At 36.8% G+C, this 20,899-nt stretch overlaps 1 protein-coding gene across 2 annotated transcripts in view; it reads left to right on the top strand.

The window, feature by feature from the left end:
* SLC39A8 (solute carrier family 39 member 8) overlaps window positions 1-14,970 on the top strand; it is a 72,564-nt gene extending 57,594 nt beyond the window's left edge. For both annotated transcript variants that reach the window (XM_025051852.1, XM_006918873.3), the window contains exons 7-9: window positions 10,746-10,953; window positions 11,157-11,341; window positions 13,453-14,970. In XM_025051852.1, the coding sequence (XP_024907620.1) occupies window positions 10,746-10,953; window positions 11,157-11,341; window positions 13,453-13,602 (543 nt within the window). In that variant the 3' untranslated portion in view covers window positions 13,603-14,970. The remainder of the gene's footprint in view (window positions 1-10,745; window positions 10,954-11,156; window positions 11,342-13,452) is intronic.
* The last annotated feature ends 5,929 nt before the right edge of the window (window positions 14,971-20,899 follow it).

Here is a 20,899-nt window from a genome sequence, read left to right as displayed (position 1 = left end):
CCGGGAGCCTAGCAAAACATTTCTATAACTTACGTTAAAACTTAATCAATTTCCTGGTGCCTCCTGACTCCTTTAAGACTTCCCTGTAACAACAAGAATTATGTGGCCTGGGGAGTACATTATAGAGGCTTTTCGTGAGAAATGATACCCTGCTTTCTGAATGTACCAGACGGAGCATTAATGCAATCCCCATCTGTGGTAATAGTAGGCAACCATTTAGAGTGGTGTAAATAGTTCATTGGAATAACTGTAAATACTTAATTATTATATACTTTACATTCCATTGGTGAAATAGTACCACAGTTCTTGAAAACCCCTCAGATTTCTTTTAAATTATTTTTTTCAAGACAGCAAAATGATATGGTCCCAGACTAAAAATGAGAGACAATTATTTCAACTCCTAAAGACCGAAGCAACTTTACTCACATTCCACAAAGGAGATAGAGGGAAAAAGAAAGAATGTTCAAGGTTTCTGGAAATTGTTATTTTCCTGTTAATGGTTATTTTCATTAGCAGAGAGAGTTTTGGAAATAGTAATGACATTTTCCTGAAACCAAATGACTAAAAACTAAGTGCACTTGAATTATGTTTTGTCATATGCATTAAAGATAAAGTTAGTGTCTCCTTTCTCCTCTCAAGTTTCATTTTGGTCACAGTGTGCTGAGACTGACTTTTCAGAGTTAGAGGAAAGACAGAGGAACCACCAGGTATAAAGTACATTGAAATCACTAGAAGAGATACTTATCAAAAGCAAAGCCCATCAAAATTTGTATAGTACCTTTAACTCTTTGTAATGCTGTATCTTTTAAATTCTTCTGGTAAGTTTTCCCATTAAAACCTATTTAATAGTACATAGGGAGTCAGTGAATCTGTGTGGAATGAGCATTGACTTTGAATCAGTCATGTCCTTTCCAGAAAGTGATGGCACATTCAAATAAGGATAAATAATAAGTACAAAAGAGACAATTTATAAAACTCTGAGCAAGGTGTAGATGAACCACAGGGGAGAGTGTAATAAAACTGGGGCTTGGAATAGTGGAGCAGTTAATAATCTTATGTCCAAAGGGAAAGGGGAAGAAAGAAGTTACTAGAACCTGGAAGGAGCTAGTCTTATAGAGAAAGTTATTGTAAGTGGAGCAGTGGTCTTTGATTAGGAATAGAGCCAGCCTCGGTTGCCCCTTAAGGAGGGAGCCTGGGGAATAAATGCCCTGGTCTCCCTCTCTCTTTCTCTTCAATTTTATGTTTGAGCACTTTGTTTGGAACCAACTAAAAGCTGAGAGCATGGAAGATCTGAGTCCTGCTGCCTTGTCTTCATTGGGTTGTTGCTGTTCTTCCTTGACCATGGCTGTTGGGAAGGGAGTACTAACAAGTGCCCCACCGAATTCCCTGAGTTCCAAGCATTACTCTTATCCTCATTCCGTAGAGACACTCAGACCCTCCTGTTCACTGGATGCTGCTATCCTAGCCAGTATAACGACTTCATCATCTACCTATTGGTTTAGGGACATAGAGACCCCTACCTTTCTAAGGATTAGTCTCCACTTCCAATGAATCAGAAAATGAACATATTTCCTGGTGGAAGAATTACACCCCTGGACATTAGAAACTTCACACCCATCAAGTCTAAGGTCTTAGGGACGAGAAGTAAGACTTTAAGTTGATTGTTAGGAGTAAACATGGAATGGGCCACTCTCACCTCCACCCTGTGGTTTCTGGATCCGTGCATCCTCCACAGCAGTGATAACCCCACATATTTGACTGCTGGTGTAAGGCATATATTGACATCCTATGGGCAGAACTCCAACCTCTCAGGGTGTTATCTCTTGGCTTGCACTCTGGCTGAGGCTTCAGCAGGGTATTCCACAATTCTGTCAAGCTGGTTGCTTCTTTGAGCGGGCAGGTGATATGAATTCTAAGGATTGAGCCCATTGTCCCACTCCTTTTGCTGAAAAGAGTTTGGAGGCAATTTATACAGGTTTCCTTGTCTATATATCAGGCATACTGTAAATCCATGAATGATGGTGTCAGCAGAAACACTGAAAGCAAGAAAGGCATATTATTTATGTCTATCTTTCTGAGTTCAAAGAGTACCTGCTTATGAGGGGAGGGACCCAATATAATCCTCCTGCTGCTTCATATAGTCAGCTGAGCCTTCCTGCCCCATTGAGCAATGATGCCTTTTTGAAGGCTCAGTGTTGATTTTGGCTTTTATCAGATTGGACCTTCTTCAGTGCTGGTACACCCATGGTATGGGAAGAGAATACTGACTCTGTGAATAGTCTCCACACCCACTACTTTGACACCTTTGTTTATGGGCCCATTGAGCAAACATTGGCATGGTCGATGGAAGATATCAAGTGGCATTTAAAGCGAGGCCTTCTTGTTTACTTTATTATTGAGACTATCTCCTGTAATAGCCTCTTATGAGATTTAATGGAATAGAATTATCTTCATACTCTGTGCCTTTTACAAGAGGTACATCTACATATTTCTTTCCAGATCTCTTTGCCACTAATTTCCAGTTGGGTTTTGTTGAAAGTCTCTGACCACTTGGCCAACTTTTTAGCACTCATCCATGAGCTAGTGTAGATCTATATCCCAGGACATTTCTTCTCCACAAAGTTCAACACTACTCTCAAAAGTTCTGCCCACCTGGAGAATTTCTCTTTATCAATATATTTTAAGTTTAGTATGAGTAAGATTGCACAGGCTGGTGCTGGCACATTACAGCTCTATCCGTAGATAACTGGCTATAGGGAGCTCCCCATGAAGCCTTATTGTTGTTGAGGGGAAAATGATGAAGTCTTAGGTTACTATGAAGTATTAGATACTATGAGAGTCTGAATCACCTGTCATTGCAGTTTGTTTGTCTTCAAGACTGGTGTAGTTTAATAATGGAATGCTGATCCGAACAGCTGATTTTATGGCTTACTGGATCAGATAACATCCAGTTCGTACTGAGCATGATCCTATGGCCAATTAATGTCCCGTGGGCACAACATAAATCTATACAAAGACCCATGAACAACCAAGGAACCGGTTTTGAGAAAAAGAATAGTTAATGGCAAATAGGACATGGCTTTACCATAATATCCTAGGGGACTACATTGTGGTTCTCTGATCAGAGCTTGCCAGAAGGCTCCTTTCAGTATCTCTGTCCATTTCTACTGTGTCTGCTGGGTAATAAGAACTAAGTAGCATGAAAGGTTGGCAATGCAGCCTAGACCTTGCAGAGCCCTTTCATATTCTGGCCCTCACTGAAAAATGCCGCCCACCTAGGGATAACCCATTTATCAATTCTTCATACTTCAAATATATGAAAAACCCAATTAAGTTCCATTTTGGGGGGTCTGTTTCTTATGGCCATTTCAGCACCAATGATTATATCAGTTACCATCCCACTAGGAAACAGATGAGACTCTCAAATAAAGAAGGTTTATTTATGCAGGGATAGTGTAAGAACCAGGGATAGTGTGTGAACCAGAGGTAGTGGGTGAATCAGGGGTAGTGGGTGAACCAGGGGTAGTGGGTGAACCAGGGACCACTAATGGCAAAGCTGTGACCACCCTTGAATCCAAAGGGTAGAAGTTACTAGAACTTGGGAAAATTATCTTGAGAACTGTGGCCTTCATTTGAAGGTCATGGATAAACCGAGGTGACCACACAGTAGGGTATCAGAGGAATATATACCCTGACTTCTCTCTCCTTTTTCCCTCTGAATCTCCTCTGGGGTTTCCCAGAGGACAAGGAGCCTGTAGCGGTGACCTACTCAGGACAGCATCAGGACAGAGAGCAGAGCGAGAGAGTGGAAAGTCGTGCTAAAAAAGCAGATGAAAGCTATTTCTCACAGGCCTGAAGTTTGAATCCTGGATAGTCTTTCTGGACTATGAATGCCAACAAGATAGTGTCTTTTATTTATATTTCTGTCCTCAACTCTTAGCACAGTTCTGGCTGGCTGTAAATTAGATGCTCAGTAAATAATTAAGTAGCCTAATTCCGACACCTTCTGTGTGACTTTGAGCAAGTCGTTTATATTCTTGAATTGTCATCTTCCTCATCTCTAAAATTAGGATACTAGTATCTGTTCTGGTTCACTCATGAGGATATCTTAAAGGTCAAAAGAAAATGAAGATTCTAACATATGGAAGTGCTTTGTAAACTGTGAAGTGCTGCGTATACAAGATATTACTTTACATCTTTAAGATTTTTTTTTTTTTTCATATACCCAGTCAAGTCTCTGATTCACATAAATTTTTAACTCAGATTTTACTTTTCACAGTGGATTTGACCTTCTGGCTAATTAACTCTCTGACTCTTTCACACACCTTGAACTTTAGTAGTTGAAAGCTTAACAGCTTTCTTCAGGAGTATATTTATGTCTAAGCTCAAGCATTCTTGTTAAATGTTTTTTTTTTTTTTCCTCCTCTTTTTAACAAGTATCTCTGCACCCTCTTCACTTTTCTAAAGCTCTTTCTTTTAGATTTAATTTTCTCCTTTTGTCCCCCCAATCATCTTAATCAGTATGCTCCCAAATATATTCAAGATTCATACATGAGAAACCTTTTGCCTTGCACACTTTTCTCTTAGGCAGTTTTGTTTTCTTCCTTGTAATGATGTTGTGTTAATCTGTACTTTATTAAATAAAACGATCTATATAATATAGCAATTGTCATTCATGGAGCACTTAGAGGTTTGTAAACATTTCACTTCATCATTACAATTCTATGAAGTTGGTAATATAAGGAATCTGAAGTCAGATTTCAAGTAACATTTTTTTCAAGAACTTTATTTTTTAAGAGCAGTTTTAGGTTCACAGCAAAATTGAAAAGAAAATACAGAGATTTCCCATAAATCCTCTGCCCACACACATGTGTAGTCGCCCCCATTATTAACATCCTCCACTAGATCAGTACATTTGTTACAACCGATAAACCAAAAGTGACACAGCATAATCACCCAAAGTCCATAGTTTACATTTTACTCTTGGTTTTGTACATTCTGTGAGTTTGAATGAATTTGTAATGACATGCATACATTATTGTAGTATCTTGTAGAATATTTTCACCATTTTGAAAATTCTCCATGCTCTACCTATTCATCCTTTTCCTTCCCCCAACCCCTGACAACCACTGACCTTTTTACTGTCTCCATAGTTTTGCTTTTTCCAGAATGTCATATGGTTGGAATCATACAGCATGTAGCCTTTTTATATTGACTTCTTTCACTTTGTAATACGCATTTAAGATTCCTCCGTTTAAGATTCCTCTTTTCATAGCTTCACCTAGTGAAGAATATATGGATCAAATTGGGAAGAACTGACATGTTGACAATACTGAGCCTTTCATAAGATTGGAATATCTTTTCATTTATTTAGTTTTTTAAATTTTTTTTCATTGTAGTTTTGTGCTTTTCTTCATATAGACCTTGCACATATTTTGTTAGATTTATACCTAAGTGTTTTGTCTTTGGGGGGAGCTAATATAAATGTTATTTTCAAATTCCCCTTGTTTATTCCTGTTGTATAGGAAAGCAATTGACTTTTGTGTATTAACTTGTGCCCAGATTTCAAGTAACATTTTTTCAAGAACTTTTGTTATAATCTTGCTATTATTGCTTACTAGTTCCAGGATCTTTTTTGTCAATTCTTTTGGATTTTCTATATAGACAGTCATGTCATCTGCCAACAAAGGTAGTTATATTTCTTCCTTCTCAATGTATATATACCTTTCATTTCCTTTTCTTGTCTTATTATATTAGCTAGGACTCAAGAAACTTTTCTAAGGACAGAGCTATTAAATAGCAGAACCGATACTCATATTCATATCCATTTGATTCCAAGGCACATATATACCCTTTAATCATTAAGCTAGCTTGCATTTGGTGCTGCTTTCCTTAAATCTCACTTCTCTTTATTTGCAGTCTAAAATTTTTTAAATTATTTGCAATCTAAAAATGCTATTTTATTATTTGTATTTATATTACATTAACTTATCTTTTCTAGGCATAGATTTTTATGTTATTTTTTTGCATATAATTTTTATCTTTTGCTTGTTATCATTTATACTTCCTTTTGCCACCTTCATTGCATTTTTTTAGTGGGTTGCTACTTTCCTTTTTGGCTTGGTTTTCTTGTTTTCAGAGCTCTTAGTCTGCAAAATTATTTCAGCATAGAATGTGGAATTTGGAATTTAATTTTTGCCTGCAATGTTTTTTTGTTTTTATCTTCTTAACCAACAAAACGTGTAGACAATAAACCATGAAAACATTTTCATGAATTATGGCTCATCTTGCTCTCCCCAATGCAGAATGAGATCTGACTGTGCTCATGCTGATCTTTGCAGTCATTAAGCCCATAAAAAATGTTTCATTTTAGTGAGACAATACACTCTTTTCAATATAGACCAAACCTGCAGGCAGCCTGCTTCTCCAACTTCACCTTGTTTACTGATGGTAACTCCTGAGTCATCACAAGTTCACTTTCCCTCTTGCTGGTTCTAATCCCATGGCTTTATTGTTTTCTGAGTATTAAAATAATGTATAATAAGTGCAAAGAACATCCAGAACAACCATAAAAGATAAAAAACAAACAAACAAGGATTATCCACAGTACTGTCTCCCAAGGAGAACCACGCTGAACATTTTTGTATGTATCATTTCAAATATATTTGAACTTAAATCATCATGCAGTAGTAATAATTATTTATTATTTTTACAAAAAGATGCCCACTAGATATGCTGTTCTGTTTTATTTATTTATTTATTTATTTATTTATTTATTTATTTATTTATTTATTTATTTTTTACCTCAACACTATGTTTAAGACATCTTTACATGTGGAAATATATAGATATTCATTATCTCTACTACTCTTCATACTATTTCATTTCAGATGTAAGCCATATTTATATAATTCATATCCCACTAAAGAACAGCCAAGTCCTTTTACGTCCACATTTCATTCTCTGCCTTTTTCTTTTTATATTCCTTTTTCCATCTTTATCGTCTTTCTCCTATTTCTTTTCCTCCTCCTCCCACCTCATGCCATTCCTCCTCTTTTTCATCTTCCTCCTCCCTGCTTAAACTTAAACTGTTCTGCAATGAGCCCACTTGCTTTCTTCATTTTGACGTCTTCGCATCTTTTTTTCTTTTACTTTTTGTTTCTTCTCTCCATACTTACTGTCGGGTCTCCCCTCTAGTCTTATAACTTTGGCCCATGATATTCTTTCTCTCCCCATTCTGACTATTTTGCACTTTGCTTTGACTTTCATTTCCATGAATAACTAAGGTGAGAGATGTTAAGAGCTTTGCTGATGATTACACAGTAATTCTTATCAGAGCCAACCTAAAAGTCAGTTCTCCTGGATTTTATTATAGTATTTATTTATTTATTTAATGATAATTTCCAATAATCAACTTATTTAATTCTCACATAGTTATTAAACAACCTATATGTACAGGCCCTATACCAAGCACTGCAGTTCTGGATTTTAGAACTGTGGTTTTTTTCTCACTAAATTAAATTGCTGCATCATAGCCGAGATTAAAAATAGCTTCGTATTTAGTGTACGAGTTAAATAAGTGAGCACACAAACGACAACAGCAGCAAATTTTTTAAAAAAGAGAGAAAGAAGAATACTTACCAACTTAACTAGAAGGTCTTAAATTTAGTGTTCTCTCTGCTCAGTAACTTAGTTCCAAGTGAAGTAAAAAAGAACTCTTGTGAACATTTGCCTACTTTTGTTCGTTCCAAAGTTATTAAAAATGTATAACTGTTAACCAACCCAACAGTGCCATTTGAGACCTGAGCTTATAGAGCTAAAAGGAAGCATAATAAATAGAGTCAATAATATCTGTACTTAGAGATAAGATTATCATACCTGATATATTAATTTAATTTCTTTTTCAGAATTAAAGGAGCTTGGATACAGAGTTTGTATACAGTATGTAATATGAGGTAGTCAACACTTGGTTTATAGTCTTTTCCCTAAACTATCACAAGTAAATAAAGAAATTGTAAATATGTGACTAAGGAAACCATGTTGGAAGATGAAAACAACCGGTCTTATTAAGTGTATCTTGACAGTACCTTTTTGCAAAGCCAAGGCCTCTTCCTCTATGATTTTTCTCATGATTATGTGCTGGCTGAAAAATTACTGCTTGGCTATCGCCCATGGGGACATAAAAACGCTCTAACAATAAACTTTCTGCTTCTGTACCTCCACTTGCACAACCGACCTGTGGGTTGACAGTTAGTAAAAAGAAGAAAAATAGACTGTGTGTTCAAACAGGATGAAGAACAGGGGTTTAGGGCTTAAAAACCCTGTACCTCTACATTTCGGGGCTGCTTGATTTGGTGTCTGTGCACCCCTGGCAGACCCAGCTGGTTGAATAAAGAGTGTGTTTCCTATAACTCACTGATTTCTGGTGGTCCGTGCGTCTATCGGGGACTGGCGGTTACAACAATTACACTTGTTTCTCCGTTGACGGTAGTTGCTTCCTACTCTGGTCCATTTCTTACCCAAGCAATCCATTTGACATGCACTAAATCATGATTGTTTATTATTTTGTACATTTAAGATATATCAATGGTTAAATTAATTAAACAGGGAAGCCATTAGACTGAGGTGGCTCTAATGCCATGGCTATCATGTGAGCAAACCCAAATCTAAGCCTATAAATGCCTCAAGGGCAAAATCAAAACCTAAAGGCAATCAGTTACCAAAAAACCAACTAGGCTTTAAGCTAGAGCCAACAATAATTTCCTTGCTTTTCTTTAGCATGTTCTCTATAGAAGTCTCTCCCTGAGCTCCTGTCATTGGAGTACTCTTAATTACTTCCTGTCTGACACTGCCACATTAGGATCAACTTTTGCTCAAATAAACTCTTAAAATTTTTAATTTACCTCAGTTTGTCTTTTTAACACTATAGAGTAAAAAGACCACATTATAAGACCAGATGGAATTATTTTTATGCTGATGAGATTTGCCTTTTAAAATTAAAGACTTATTCCAACATTGTTTCAAGTGTTTAGAAGAGTCTTTTGAGAGAAGAAGATCTTCTTGTGAATTGCTTTCAGATCCTATTACAAACAAGAAGTGTCCTCCAACTCCCTGTCTCCCATAAGTCTGGAGTAGTAAAGTAGTTACTTTAAAAAGCCCACTTACTTCCTTTGTACCCCTGGATAAGTTCACTAACCTTTTAGTTTCCTCAACTGTAAAATGATGATAATAGTAGTACTTAATTCATAGAATTGTTCTAAAGGAATTAAATATCTAACTGCTTGGAACAGTGTCCGGCACATAATAATGCTATATGCCTTTGCTATGACTATTTCTACTGCTAATTATGACTACTAATGCTGTCACTACTGCTCCTGCTAACAATCCCCTTTCCTTCCATACTAATTTAAGAATTGATTGGCTCCAAATGACTTTGGCTGTGCCTACAAACAAAAAGCATCCCCCAAATGAAGATTTGCTACTAATGAAACAGTGAAACGATGTAAGATCTAAAGTCAATTCTAAAAGAACAGTCTCAAAAGTGTTTTCAGTAATGAAGCAAGTGGTGTTGGAGTAAATGTAAAATCTCTCAGATGATTGCTCTGAAGGAAGTCCCTCTTAGCCAGATATATAGTGCACATTTTTTAAAAAAGGCAGTCATGTACATTACATCTTGTTTCTCAGAAGTAAATATACTTCCTGAAGCCAGAAGCTGTATTTTCCACTTCCATGCATTTCCCATAGCATTTAGTACACTGTTTTACAAATTGTAGATGTTCAATAATTATGTTGATTAGCTGCTGAGGTAGAGTTGAGGGGAGGAGAATTAAGAATAAAATGTTCTCTAGTTAATTGCAAATTGCTTCCCTACTTAAAAATTGAATTTGCATTTTATTATCTTTTTCTACAGTTTCTGGAAAATGCTTTAGTTGGTATTTGTCATTCAATTTTTTACAATTTTGTAAATTTTATGAAAATTTAAATTCTTACAAAGGGTCAATTGTAAAATTTTCTGTTTTTGTTATTATTTCAAAATGGAAAGAAGTGTTAGTGTAAATGCAAGCCCGTTCCAATCACACTTCATGAGTTTTGTTAAGAGAATCGTTGTATTAGAGCTGGTAGGGACCATGTTGTTACAGCCTAAACACCTCGTATAGTAACTGGAACATCGTGGAAACTTAATAAGTCATCGAAAAATAAATAAATCATTTAGTACATCCACTTCTTTTTACAACTGAAGAAACTGAGGCTCAGGTAACTTGCTCACAGTCGCATAGTGGCATAGGAGGGACTAGAATAAATGTTCTTTGATGTCATCATGCTTTAAATATGGGTTGTATGTTTAAATTGTAACATAGAATAGACTTTAGATTTAGTCTTTGCAAAACTTTTTAAATTTTAAAGTTTATGGATAAATCAAATTCTTAGCTTAATATCCATTATATTTCAGGAAGGCAGTAGTAGGAATTTGTTCATACAAACCAAACAGACTGTTTTAAGGGGAAAGTGAAGTAAAATGTCTTTTAAGTGGCTTGTTCAAGGCCTACCAATCTATTAATTTCCTTTCTCCCTGCCATAAATGCTTTCTCTGTTACATATGATTAAGGGCTCCTATCCACTATAAAGATTTTCTGTTGGAACCATCTGTCTCCTCCAGGACATAACACATCTCTTACTTCTCTGTATTTCTTAGAGTTTCAAGAAATGTTGCTTATCTTGTTGATTGATTTTCTGCTATTTTACAGGATAGAAAAAAGGAGTCAAGTTCATGTACCTGTTTGAGGGGGCCCAAACTGTCAGAAATAGGGACAATTGCCTGGATGATAACGCTCAGTGACGCCCTCCATAATTTCATCGATGGCCTGGCGATTGGGGCTTCTTGCACCTTGTCTCTTCTCCAGGGACTCAGCACTTCCATAGCTATCCTGTGTGAGGAATTTCCTCATGAGCTAGGTAAGAGGCTTTGCTCATACTGTAAAGTCAGTTCGTGACTTCTTTGTTTCAGTGGAATGAGACATTTCAGATGACACACTCTCAAAAATCCTGCTAATGCATTGAAATAAAGAAGCTCTTGTTGGACATTGATGATTATCTTTTATTTCATCCAAAAATTGAAAAAAAACTTTTCACTTGATATTTTCTTCTTTTTCTTCTAGGGGACTTTGTGATCCTGCTCAATGCAGGAATGAGCACTCGACAAGCTTTGTTATTCAATTTCCTTTCTGCATGTTCCTGCTATGTTGGGCTAGCTTTTGGCATTTTGGTAGGCAACAACTTTGCTCCAAATATTATATTTGCACTTGCGGGAGGCATGTTCCTCTATATTTCTCTAGCAGATATGGTAAGAAAATTTTAAATTTTATCTTGTTTTAAATTTAGAAATAAACATCTAGATTGTGATTTGACTAAGGCTGAAAGGATGTTCTTTCTAGTATAATTTAAGATATTCCTGGTTTAAGAGATAACTGTTTTTGAGCAATTTGTGCTAATAGTTTCAAAGGGATTCACATCAATTCTTTAATCTGTAATCTTATTGATAGAAGAAGAAATAATTTATTTTTGCTGAAGTAGAGATATTTTCTCACTTTTTGCTTTGTGGCAGATAAATCTTGTATTCTATTGCCGTGTGTCCCTTAGGACTTTTTCTTTTCTTTTGTGAGAATGTCACGTTGGAAGAGGAATCACTTATTAGACTAAATAGTATTTTGTTATTTTAAGGTTCTAAACAGTGAGAGCCTTTGGGATTAAACTAAAACTGGCAAATTGAAATTGGACAATATTTAATTAGATCAGTATATATTTGTATCTGTGTTTATGTCTATACTGTGTGTATTTGTGTGTGTGTATGAGTGTGTGTGTGTGTGTGTGTGTGTGTGTGAGAGAGAGAGAGAGAGAGAGAGAGAGAGAGAGAGAGAGAGAGAGAGAGAGAGAGAGAGAGAGAGAGAGAGAGAGAGAGAGAGAGAGAGAGAGAGAGAATATCAATGATCCTGTGCATTTTCAAATGAATCTTGGACAGCTTTTGAGACAATGGCGATGTGCTAAGGCTATGCAAATCAAGGAATAGTTCATTTGCATTTGGAACTGAATATGTATTATAGACATAATTTAATAATTTAATTTCCTTCATTTGCATTCTTAGCTCCAAATGATAACTGCCTAGCTCTGTTCGTTGTCCTGTGCAACTCTTATAAGAGCCAGGATTTCATTTCTTAGCACCATCACGACATTTAAATTTTCTTTCACAGAATGTCTCATAGTCTATGCTAGGCCGTCACTTTTCATTTCTCTGATATAAGAACAGAATCTATTAGAGTGTTCAGTTTACAGAAAGAATGATAATAAATGAAGCTGTTTGTACGTATAGCAGTTTACCATTTTTCAGAATGGTTTAATAACTTTTACCCATTTTATCCTCGTCACAACTTTCTTAAGTCAGGTGCATGATTCACTGATTCTGGAGGCCTCTTAAATGCTGGTATGGTGTACCACTGCATACATAACACACATTTTGGAATATGTTCTTACAAGTGACATTTACAGATCTCCTAATGGAGCTTTCTCAGTGGAAGTTACCTGCTGAGAAAGGGTAGATTTTAAGTACAGAACTCGGGATTTTAATTGCTTTCACTGTAATGAGATTGTTATATTCTTTAATCCTAGAACAGTGCATATTTATTTAAAAACTTTATGATGTTGTGAGGGGTAGTGCAAGCAAAAAGAAACAAATGGAAAAGAACTGGAATTAAATGTATAGTGATTTCTTAAAAAATTTTTATTTAACTATTCTGAATTGATAGTTCTGTACCAAGCCTGGAAATTGATAAGACATTGAGGCCACTAGAGTGAGCAAAAGAGGTACAGTCCCTGTATTCATGGGGCTTTCCATCTATAAGGAGGGGAACCTGAAATTCAACAAACAAACAAAATCACACACATGACTAAGTCATTACAAATAAAAAAAAAACCTGTGAAATAAAAGGAAAAGCAATATATATGGTGAGAGGTGATAAGGGGGGAATCTAATATAAGGCAGAAGAAGCTAAAGGAAACCTTTTTAGGAAAGTGTGATTTAAGCTGAAATCTGAAGGATTTAGCTCATTGAAAAATTGGAGGCAGACGAGTTCAAAAAGAAGTTTTGGTAGGTGTGAAGATTTGAGGAAGGAAAGAGCCTAGATGCATTTGAGGTCAAAGAATGGTGTGGATGGAGCAGAGAGGGGATGGGGGGCATGAAATGAGATGAACTCTATCCCACTTGGGGAACACTATTTTAGTACTTTTATTCTTTTTGATGTCTAATAGGGCAAGATATTCCTATTGTGCTATCTATACTAAAGCGTTTAAACATCTGAAATAAATGACCATCCCCCACCCCATGGAAATCTATAAACGACTATTTTGTATTTTACCACAAGATGGCAACAGTTATCTAACAATAATACACCTTTCTTCCAGTTTCCAGAGATGAACGATATGCTGAGAGAAAAGGTAACTGGAAGAAAAACCGATTTCACCTTCTTTATGATTCAGAATGCTGGAATGTTAACTGGATTCACAGCTATTCTGCTCATTACTTTGTATGCCGGAGAAATTGAATTGGAGTAATAGGAAATGAGAGATGGTGTTGTTAATGAAAACATTTAATAAATAAAAACATCTCCAAAGGGATTTCAAGCTGATCCTGTTTGGTTAAAAGATAATTTTGTTTTCAACTGTAGGTCAAGAAAACTGATTATTGCTTTCAGATCTGTGACATAGGCGATTGCTTGTTGTTAAAAAGCTTCAAAAGGTTTTCAGTTCTGGTCTGAAAAGCCTTGTATATGAGATCTTCAGTAAATACCCTCTTTTTAATGTTTCCTGCATATTAGAAAATCATTGCAAAACAAGAAACATGCATTCTACAATCATTTAGACACCAAAACCCAGAAAAAAAATACAAGCTAGGTTGCATAAGCTTTTAAATCTCTACGGTAGGATCAAAAGTTCAAGTGGTTTCAGAGTGTGTTTTTTTCCCCCTAATTTGTTCTAATGTTTTCAAAAGCAAGTACATCAGGATGCAGAAGAGAATCAAAATGTATATGACACAGATATAAATGATTCCAAGGCCTTAATGAACCTGGGAAAGAAAGATGTCTCACAGCTTTTGCTGTTTTATATTTCAGTTAGGCATTCATAGGATTGCTTCGAAAACCAACCAATATGAATTATGAAATCAATAAAGTTTTGCTAGGCCTACTAAGTTTAGACTTTATTTGATACTCTAACTTTAAGTAAAGTCTACCAGATTCCATAAAATGTCGGAATTACTTTGTATGACTTATGTTGTTAGTGCACCAAACAAATGGCAGAACAATATGTAAAACTCATTTTCAGTGTGCAATGTGTTTGCTTTGTGAAGGTGAAGAATATTGATTTGTAGAAATTAAATGTAATTTTAAGTAGTTTTGTTTTAAAGATGAACACAATTATTTAGCAAAAGATATTGTAAATAAATGCAAAACAACAGCTGGACTCGCACATGTATGTCAAGGACAGATTAACTGGAAAACATGTTCCTTATGGGATCGAGAGTCATTCAGAAAAATCTTCTTTTTGTTCAGTCTATATTTTTCCTATACAGTATACTTTGGGGAAAAAAATCTGCACATCATGGTTATTTTCCTACCTTTTATAAAAGATAGAGCCTATTTACTCATTTAGCAGATATAGAATGCTGGTCTAAAATTGAACATACTAACCCAACTCACCGCCCCAGGTCACTTCAGGGAAGATAATTTGACAGTGAGAAAAATTATTTATAAAGGCCAATAATGATCTCAGGAATTACATTTTCCCACAGACCATAAAATGGTGTCACATAACAATAATGCCATTCTGATGAATTTTTAACATCTATGTGAGTGTACATTTTAACTTTATGACTGACAATTAAAAAGTTATTGTTTGACCAAATAGTAAATACTTTTGAAACCATGTATTGTGTAATTCATTTTAATATGTATTTTTTATTGAGTAACTTCCATGTACCTGGTGTTATGGGGGAGAGAGATAAATAAGAAATTGGTGATGTGTTTATTTCAAAGATATTCAGCAAATAAAAACTGTAAAGATTAATTGTTGTTCATTAAAATCAGTAAGCATAGAATCTTTTTTATCATGCCATCTGTTTATATTCTATTTTAAGAAATAATCTTTACCCTCTAAAGTACATATTGTATGTCTGGGTTAAGAAACTATTAACGACATGGTATTAAAACAAATTCTCATTTATTGGACTGTGAGCACTTCATGTTACTCTCTCAACTATGAGGAAAACAGAGGCAACAGAGCATGAAGACCTAAAATGCAAAAAGAATATTGCTACGTATTGGAGACTGTGCTTTAGGTAGAAGGTAGGAAATGGAAAGCTATGATCAAATTTAAATTATCCTAGATAACTATTTGAAAAAGCATAAACCGATCAATCAGTCAATATATCTATTACTGAGGCATTTATTATACTAGTTGAACATTCTATAATCTTTAGATTTTAAAGATGCTATGAGAAACCAAAAATGATTTCAACTTTTATTTTCACATTGCTAAACTTAAAAATGCTTACGTATAGCTGGCATTTTTGAGTAACAAAACATCTTGTCTTAGTCCATTCAGTTTACTGTAACAAAATCCCACAGACTGGATAGCTTATAAATGACATCAGTTTATTTCTTACAGTTCTGGAAGGTAGAAGTCCAAGATCAGGGCACCAGCAGCAGATTCAGTGTCTGATGAGAGCCTACTTCCTGGTTCACGGACAGCGTATTCTCCCTGTGTCCTCACATGGTGGAAGTGGAGAGAGAGCTCTGTGGGCCTCTTATAAGAGCACTAATTCCATTCATGAGGGCTGTGCCCTAATGACCTAAGTATCTCCCAAATCCCCCACCTTCTAATATCATCATCTTTGGGAGTTAGGATATCAATATATGAATTGGGGCCGGGGAGACACAAACATTCAGACCATGGAAGATGCCTATTGCAACTGAAGAATTTGAGGCTCACACCAGGTCATTCTTCTGCTAACAGGTCTGCTGACTGGACTTCTGCTGATCTAGCCTGGGCTCAGCTCAACTTTGAGCTGGCGGGGTGGGGGTGGGGGTGTCTTCGGGCTGGGTCACTGTAGTAGGAGGTGCTGCGAAGTCACGTGGCAAAGGCATAGAATTGTGTGCAATTCTAATTCGGGGAGAGTGAGGAAATTCAAAAGGATTCTATCTACCTTAAATAGTTCCTATAGGCTACCTAGTACTGTATTTCATTTTACCTGGTAGAAAATATCTAATACCAATAACAATTTATTGGAAGATCCCAGAACCTCCTTGTTCTAACTCTAATATTTATCCTGATGATGAGAATATTATTTTCTTTCCTTAACCAGTATAAGTTATGTGTGGATGTGTGGCTATAACTCTGGTTCATCGTTGGTTAAGTCAGGATAATTTGTGTTTATTCAGCATCTACGTCTGACCCTGCCATGTTCGTTTCTACAGCAGTTGCTTAGCATAGCAAACATGACAATCCACTTACATAACAGTCCTTGAATAGCATTTTATAATGACCTTTAGTAAAGCCTTACTAAATTGGGTGTTTCCAGTTTACCACATCTAAAGGGGCTTCTTTAACTAGGAGCTTAAATTTTTTAAAATAAATTAATTGACAAGAATCAAAACAGCACCATGAGTTTACCAGATAATTAGCACAGGTGTTTTAATAGAGCTAAATACTAACGGCCTGTGCCAGTCCCTCCTCCACGTCTTCTTTTGGGTCTCACTTTGGTGTTATCATTAAGCTACCATGATTTCCAGACTCTTTGTTTATTTAAGGTCTAGTATAGCACAAGAAGTTCTTACCCTTATAATAAATTAATTCCCTAACATTAATGTTGCTATGGCTACTGTCTCACTAACACTTTGCCATTCCCAAGCTATGGATAGCAATGCCTGAGTTAGATTGCATTTCTCTTAATTTCCCTTCTGTGCTGATATGCACGAAGCATTCTCTTATAGCCATTTACCTTCCTACATTAGAAGTTCCAACTTCTATATGTCGCAGAATCAGTGATTTTACAAGTAAAATTTCAAGTAAGCTAAGGCAGCAGGATAAACTGAAAACTCCAAATACCTGTTTCATTAATTCTAAGACAGGCATTTCCCCCATATTTTAACATTTCCAAATAACATGCTGCAATCACTGGCAACTAGGTGGCATTGTTGAGGTCGCTATAGTTGTGTGAAAATTAAAATCATCTGTTGGAATCTGGGAAGGCTAAGAAAATGCTAGTATCACTGTGTTTAGGATTTGATGGTGTGTAATAACAGGCACTTAAACATGTCCTGTTTGCTTTCCTTCCTATAACAGAAGTGTGGCAGAAGCAGTGCAGGGCTGGCGTGGCAGTTTCACGGTCATTGGGACCCCAGGGTCCTTTGATCTGTCATCTATGGCTTCTGACTTAAAGATTAGTTCATGTTCTAAGATGTGTGCTTGTAGGATCCAGCCTTATACGCCAAGGAAGGAGGAATGGGTAGAAAAACAAAAAAGTTATACCCAGCTTTTCATTCCCTTTAAAAGTAGCTTTGTCAGAAGCAAAATACAACAATCTCCACTTAGATTCGTTGATCAGAATTAGTAACCTGGCCATATTGACCTTGAAGAGAAGCTGGGAAATGTTGCTTTTAGCTAGATACACCACACCAATAAAATCAATGTTTTGTTGCTAAGAATCAAGGAATGGACATTGGGCAGACTAGTGGTCATCTCAGGTATTGACAGGTTTCTGTCTGGTTCACTTGGGAGAATTATTCTAGATGGTTCTGATGCAGCCAGTTCAGAGAATTGCTTCTTTTAGGAATTCTCATGACTGTGTTCAGCTTAATTCCTTGTCACATTGATTATATTAATTATACTGGCCCACATGACCAGTTTTATATTACCAACAGTATTGTTCATATCTGTCTGTACTTGTCTCTATAGTTTCTCTGTCACAGCCTGTTATGAATACTATTTATTCATAGACATTCTGTGTTTTTCACGGGATAGTCTAAATTTTAAAGAAACTGAAAAAACCACTTCCTCATCTATGGACTTTGATCTTTCTGTTTAAAATTCTTCTGCTTATCCAGCTCATGTCTAGAACTGTGAAACTAAATGCTATCAGCAGAAATTGGCAAAAATAAACTTTAAAAATAATTTCTTTTCTTCCTTTCTCTCGATATAGAGCATTACAGCTCTTTAGTATAAGCAAAGTTGGATGAGAAATTTCACCATTATCTCGTTTCTGTAGATAGTTAAAATGGTGACTACTAGTGACATCAAATCTTAACACCATTTTGTTTGGATTGATACAGCAAGATTAGTAAAGAATGATTTTAGTGTAGGGCTTGCATGTTTTAAGTTTATATAATAGTTTAATTCCTATTTCAGTGACAATGCATGTTATCCCCACAACTATGTAGATCTGTATGTGGTAAAACCCCGGTTAGGCCATGTGTGGACAATTTATGACCACGCTGATGGTCACCAAAGTGATGGTTGATCAAGGGTCATGGGAAAGAAAAATGAAGATGCAAAATTATGAATTACAGGGGAAAAAATCTCTTAGAATTAAAATTGGAAATGCTTCCCTTTGTCAAAAAGCTGAGTAAGTTTATAAAACCTGTCTCATTCTGGATTTTGTGGCAAGCTCCACCAGCGAGCTTTGCAGAGTGCTCTGTAGGGCCCACTGCCGTTAGGATGAACACAGTGGACTGCAGTCTGATTCCCTTCCAGGAAACAGAGAAGCTGAGAGGATGTGGCAAGTGGCTTTGAAGGTTGAGTGGGGAGAGTTGCGGCTGCATTTGGCTTGACCTTTGGTCCTGGAGTTTGATGGGACAAAAAATATACGAATATTCCCTTGTCCTAGTGTGAGCAATGTGGATAAGAGATCTGGTTCAGAACAATTTTAAAATCGTGTGTAAGAGAGGTACCATCCTGAGGACAGAGAAGATCAGTATGGAGTAGACTCCTGGAAAACCAAGGACTGAGCCAGGTGGGACAACTGGAGAACTAGAACATGCTGTTGAAGAAGAGACTTTCTGAAGAACCTTAAAAGTGTCAATAAGAGAAAGAGTTAGCTTTTTAAAATTAATTTATTTTCCAATTACAGTTGACATACAACATTGTATTGGTTTCAGGTGTACAACATAGTGATTAGACATTTATATATGTTACGAATAGAGGGTTAGTTTTAATTACCTCTCAGTCTAGAAAGCGTGCAGCCATATTTTAACTGTACTTGTCAAGTAAAAACATTTCTCTGCTTCCTTTTCCCTCCTCTATCCAAGCACTTAACCCTGGAAGGGCGCAAAGCCATGGTTAGCAAATAGGGGGAGTAAGAGAGATGAAAGAGAAGGATTCCTTTGCAGAAGTCTTATGTTTGAATAAAGATTGATATATTGGACTGGATACTTTCAATAAATGAACTAAGACTATGTTTGTGTCTTAAAGTGATTGTAGGACTTTATCTTCCCCCAGAGTGTCAGAATAGCCATTGTGCCAGCCCAAGTTTCATTCAGGGGTAGCAGGGCTACCCAGTCCTCCTGCCCCAAGCAGGTAGGAAGTAAACCAAAGTTGTTTTGGGTTCACTCTGTAAAAATCAGCATATTGCATATCAATATGCTGATTCCATATGTACTCACAACAATCTGTGAAATGGGTTCTATTTTTAATACCAGGCCAGACTGGAGCTGAGAGCTTGCAGAGCCTGCCGCATGCTCTGGTTGTGTGGTTGGGGTGGAGCATGACCGAAGTCCTCCCCCCAAAACTGCCGAACTCACGCAGCCACTGCAAATAGCAGGAGAGTCCCTTCCTCCTGCAATGTGCCCCAAGGCCCTCTACTGAGAAAGCTCAACAAGATGCTGTCTGTACAGGAGAGATGCTTAAAGGAATTCTGAACATTAGGATAGAGCATGTGCTGAAGGGCGAACCTGGAACTGAGAGACAGTCAACCCGAAAGTGACACATGGAGTTTGACCAAAATGACGTGACTCTGTGATGATGGTACTTCATGCATTTGCTATGTTGGGGACAAGAGCTTTTCAATTGTACAGAAAGGAAATCCACTCTCTTCCCTTCTGTATCCTGCTCTTTGTCCCAGAGGACTGACTTGTATGGATATCAAAGGGTTTTACCAATGGGGAACTTCAACAGGAGATGGGAGGGAGAGAAGAGAGTGAGGATAGGGTGTCTGGATTGTCTTCCCGCTGGGTTCCCTTGTGTGGTCTGTACTGCATGACTGAAGAGTAGCTTCTCTCCAGAAAGCCTTCTCCAGGCAGAGCAGAGAGTCTTACACTACCCATGCTGAAGGGCCAGTTTGTTTTCCTATTTCCAATCCATCACAGGTTGGTATTTTGTAAATAGAAGGCAAAGGAATTACTAGAAAAATGAAATAAAAATTAAAATAAAGACATAGATAATCCAACCCATTTTTATTATTAAATACAAGACATACAATTATTCTGTCAAATTGCTATTGAATTTTGTAAATGCATGCTCTCAATTTCTGTACCTAGCTCATCTAACAGTTACTAGATCAGCACAGCTCTGTAGATTCTTCTCCTTTGCTTCCGGCAATCGTTCTCTGTCCCTCTGGTCCAGGGGTGGTGACAGTTCTGCTACTGTTCGCCCCAGGTTCACACTGCTGTTTCCCTAAGTGCACATTTGTAGTTATAGTCACACGCCATGTGATGTGGGGCTACTTCTGAGACACGCATGGTTAGGTGACTTCGTTGTTGTGCGAACACCATAGAGTCCACTTACACAAATGGAGATGGCGTAGCCCACTACTGTAATTGTGTGTGCTATACTTTTACTGGCAGCACAGTAGGTATGTTTA

This window comes from Pteropus alecto, unplaced genomic scaffold (genome assembly GCF_000325575.1).
Source record: "Pteropus alecto unplaced genomic scaffold, ASM32557v1 scaffold5, whole genome shotgun sequence".
NCBI classification, from domain to species: Eukaryota; Metazoa; Chordata; class Mammalia; order Chiroptera; family Pteropodidae; genus Pteropus; species Pteropus alecto.
Note: the sequence above shows the minus strand (reverse complement) of the source record. Positions and strands in the feature narration are given on the sequence as shown.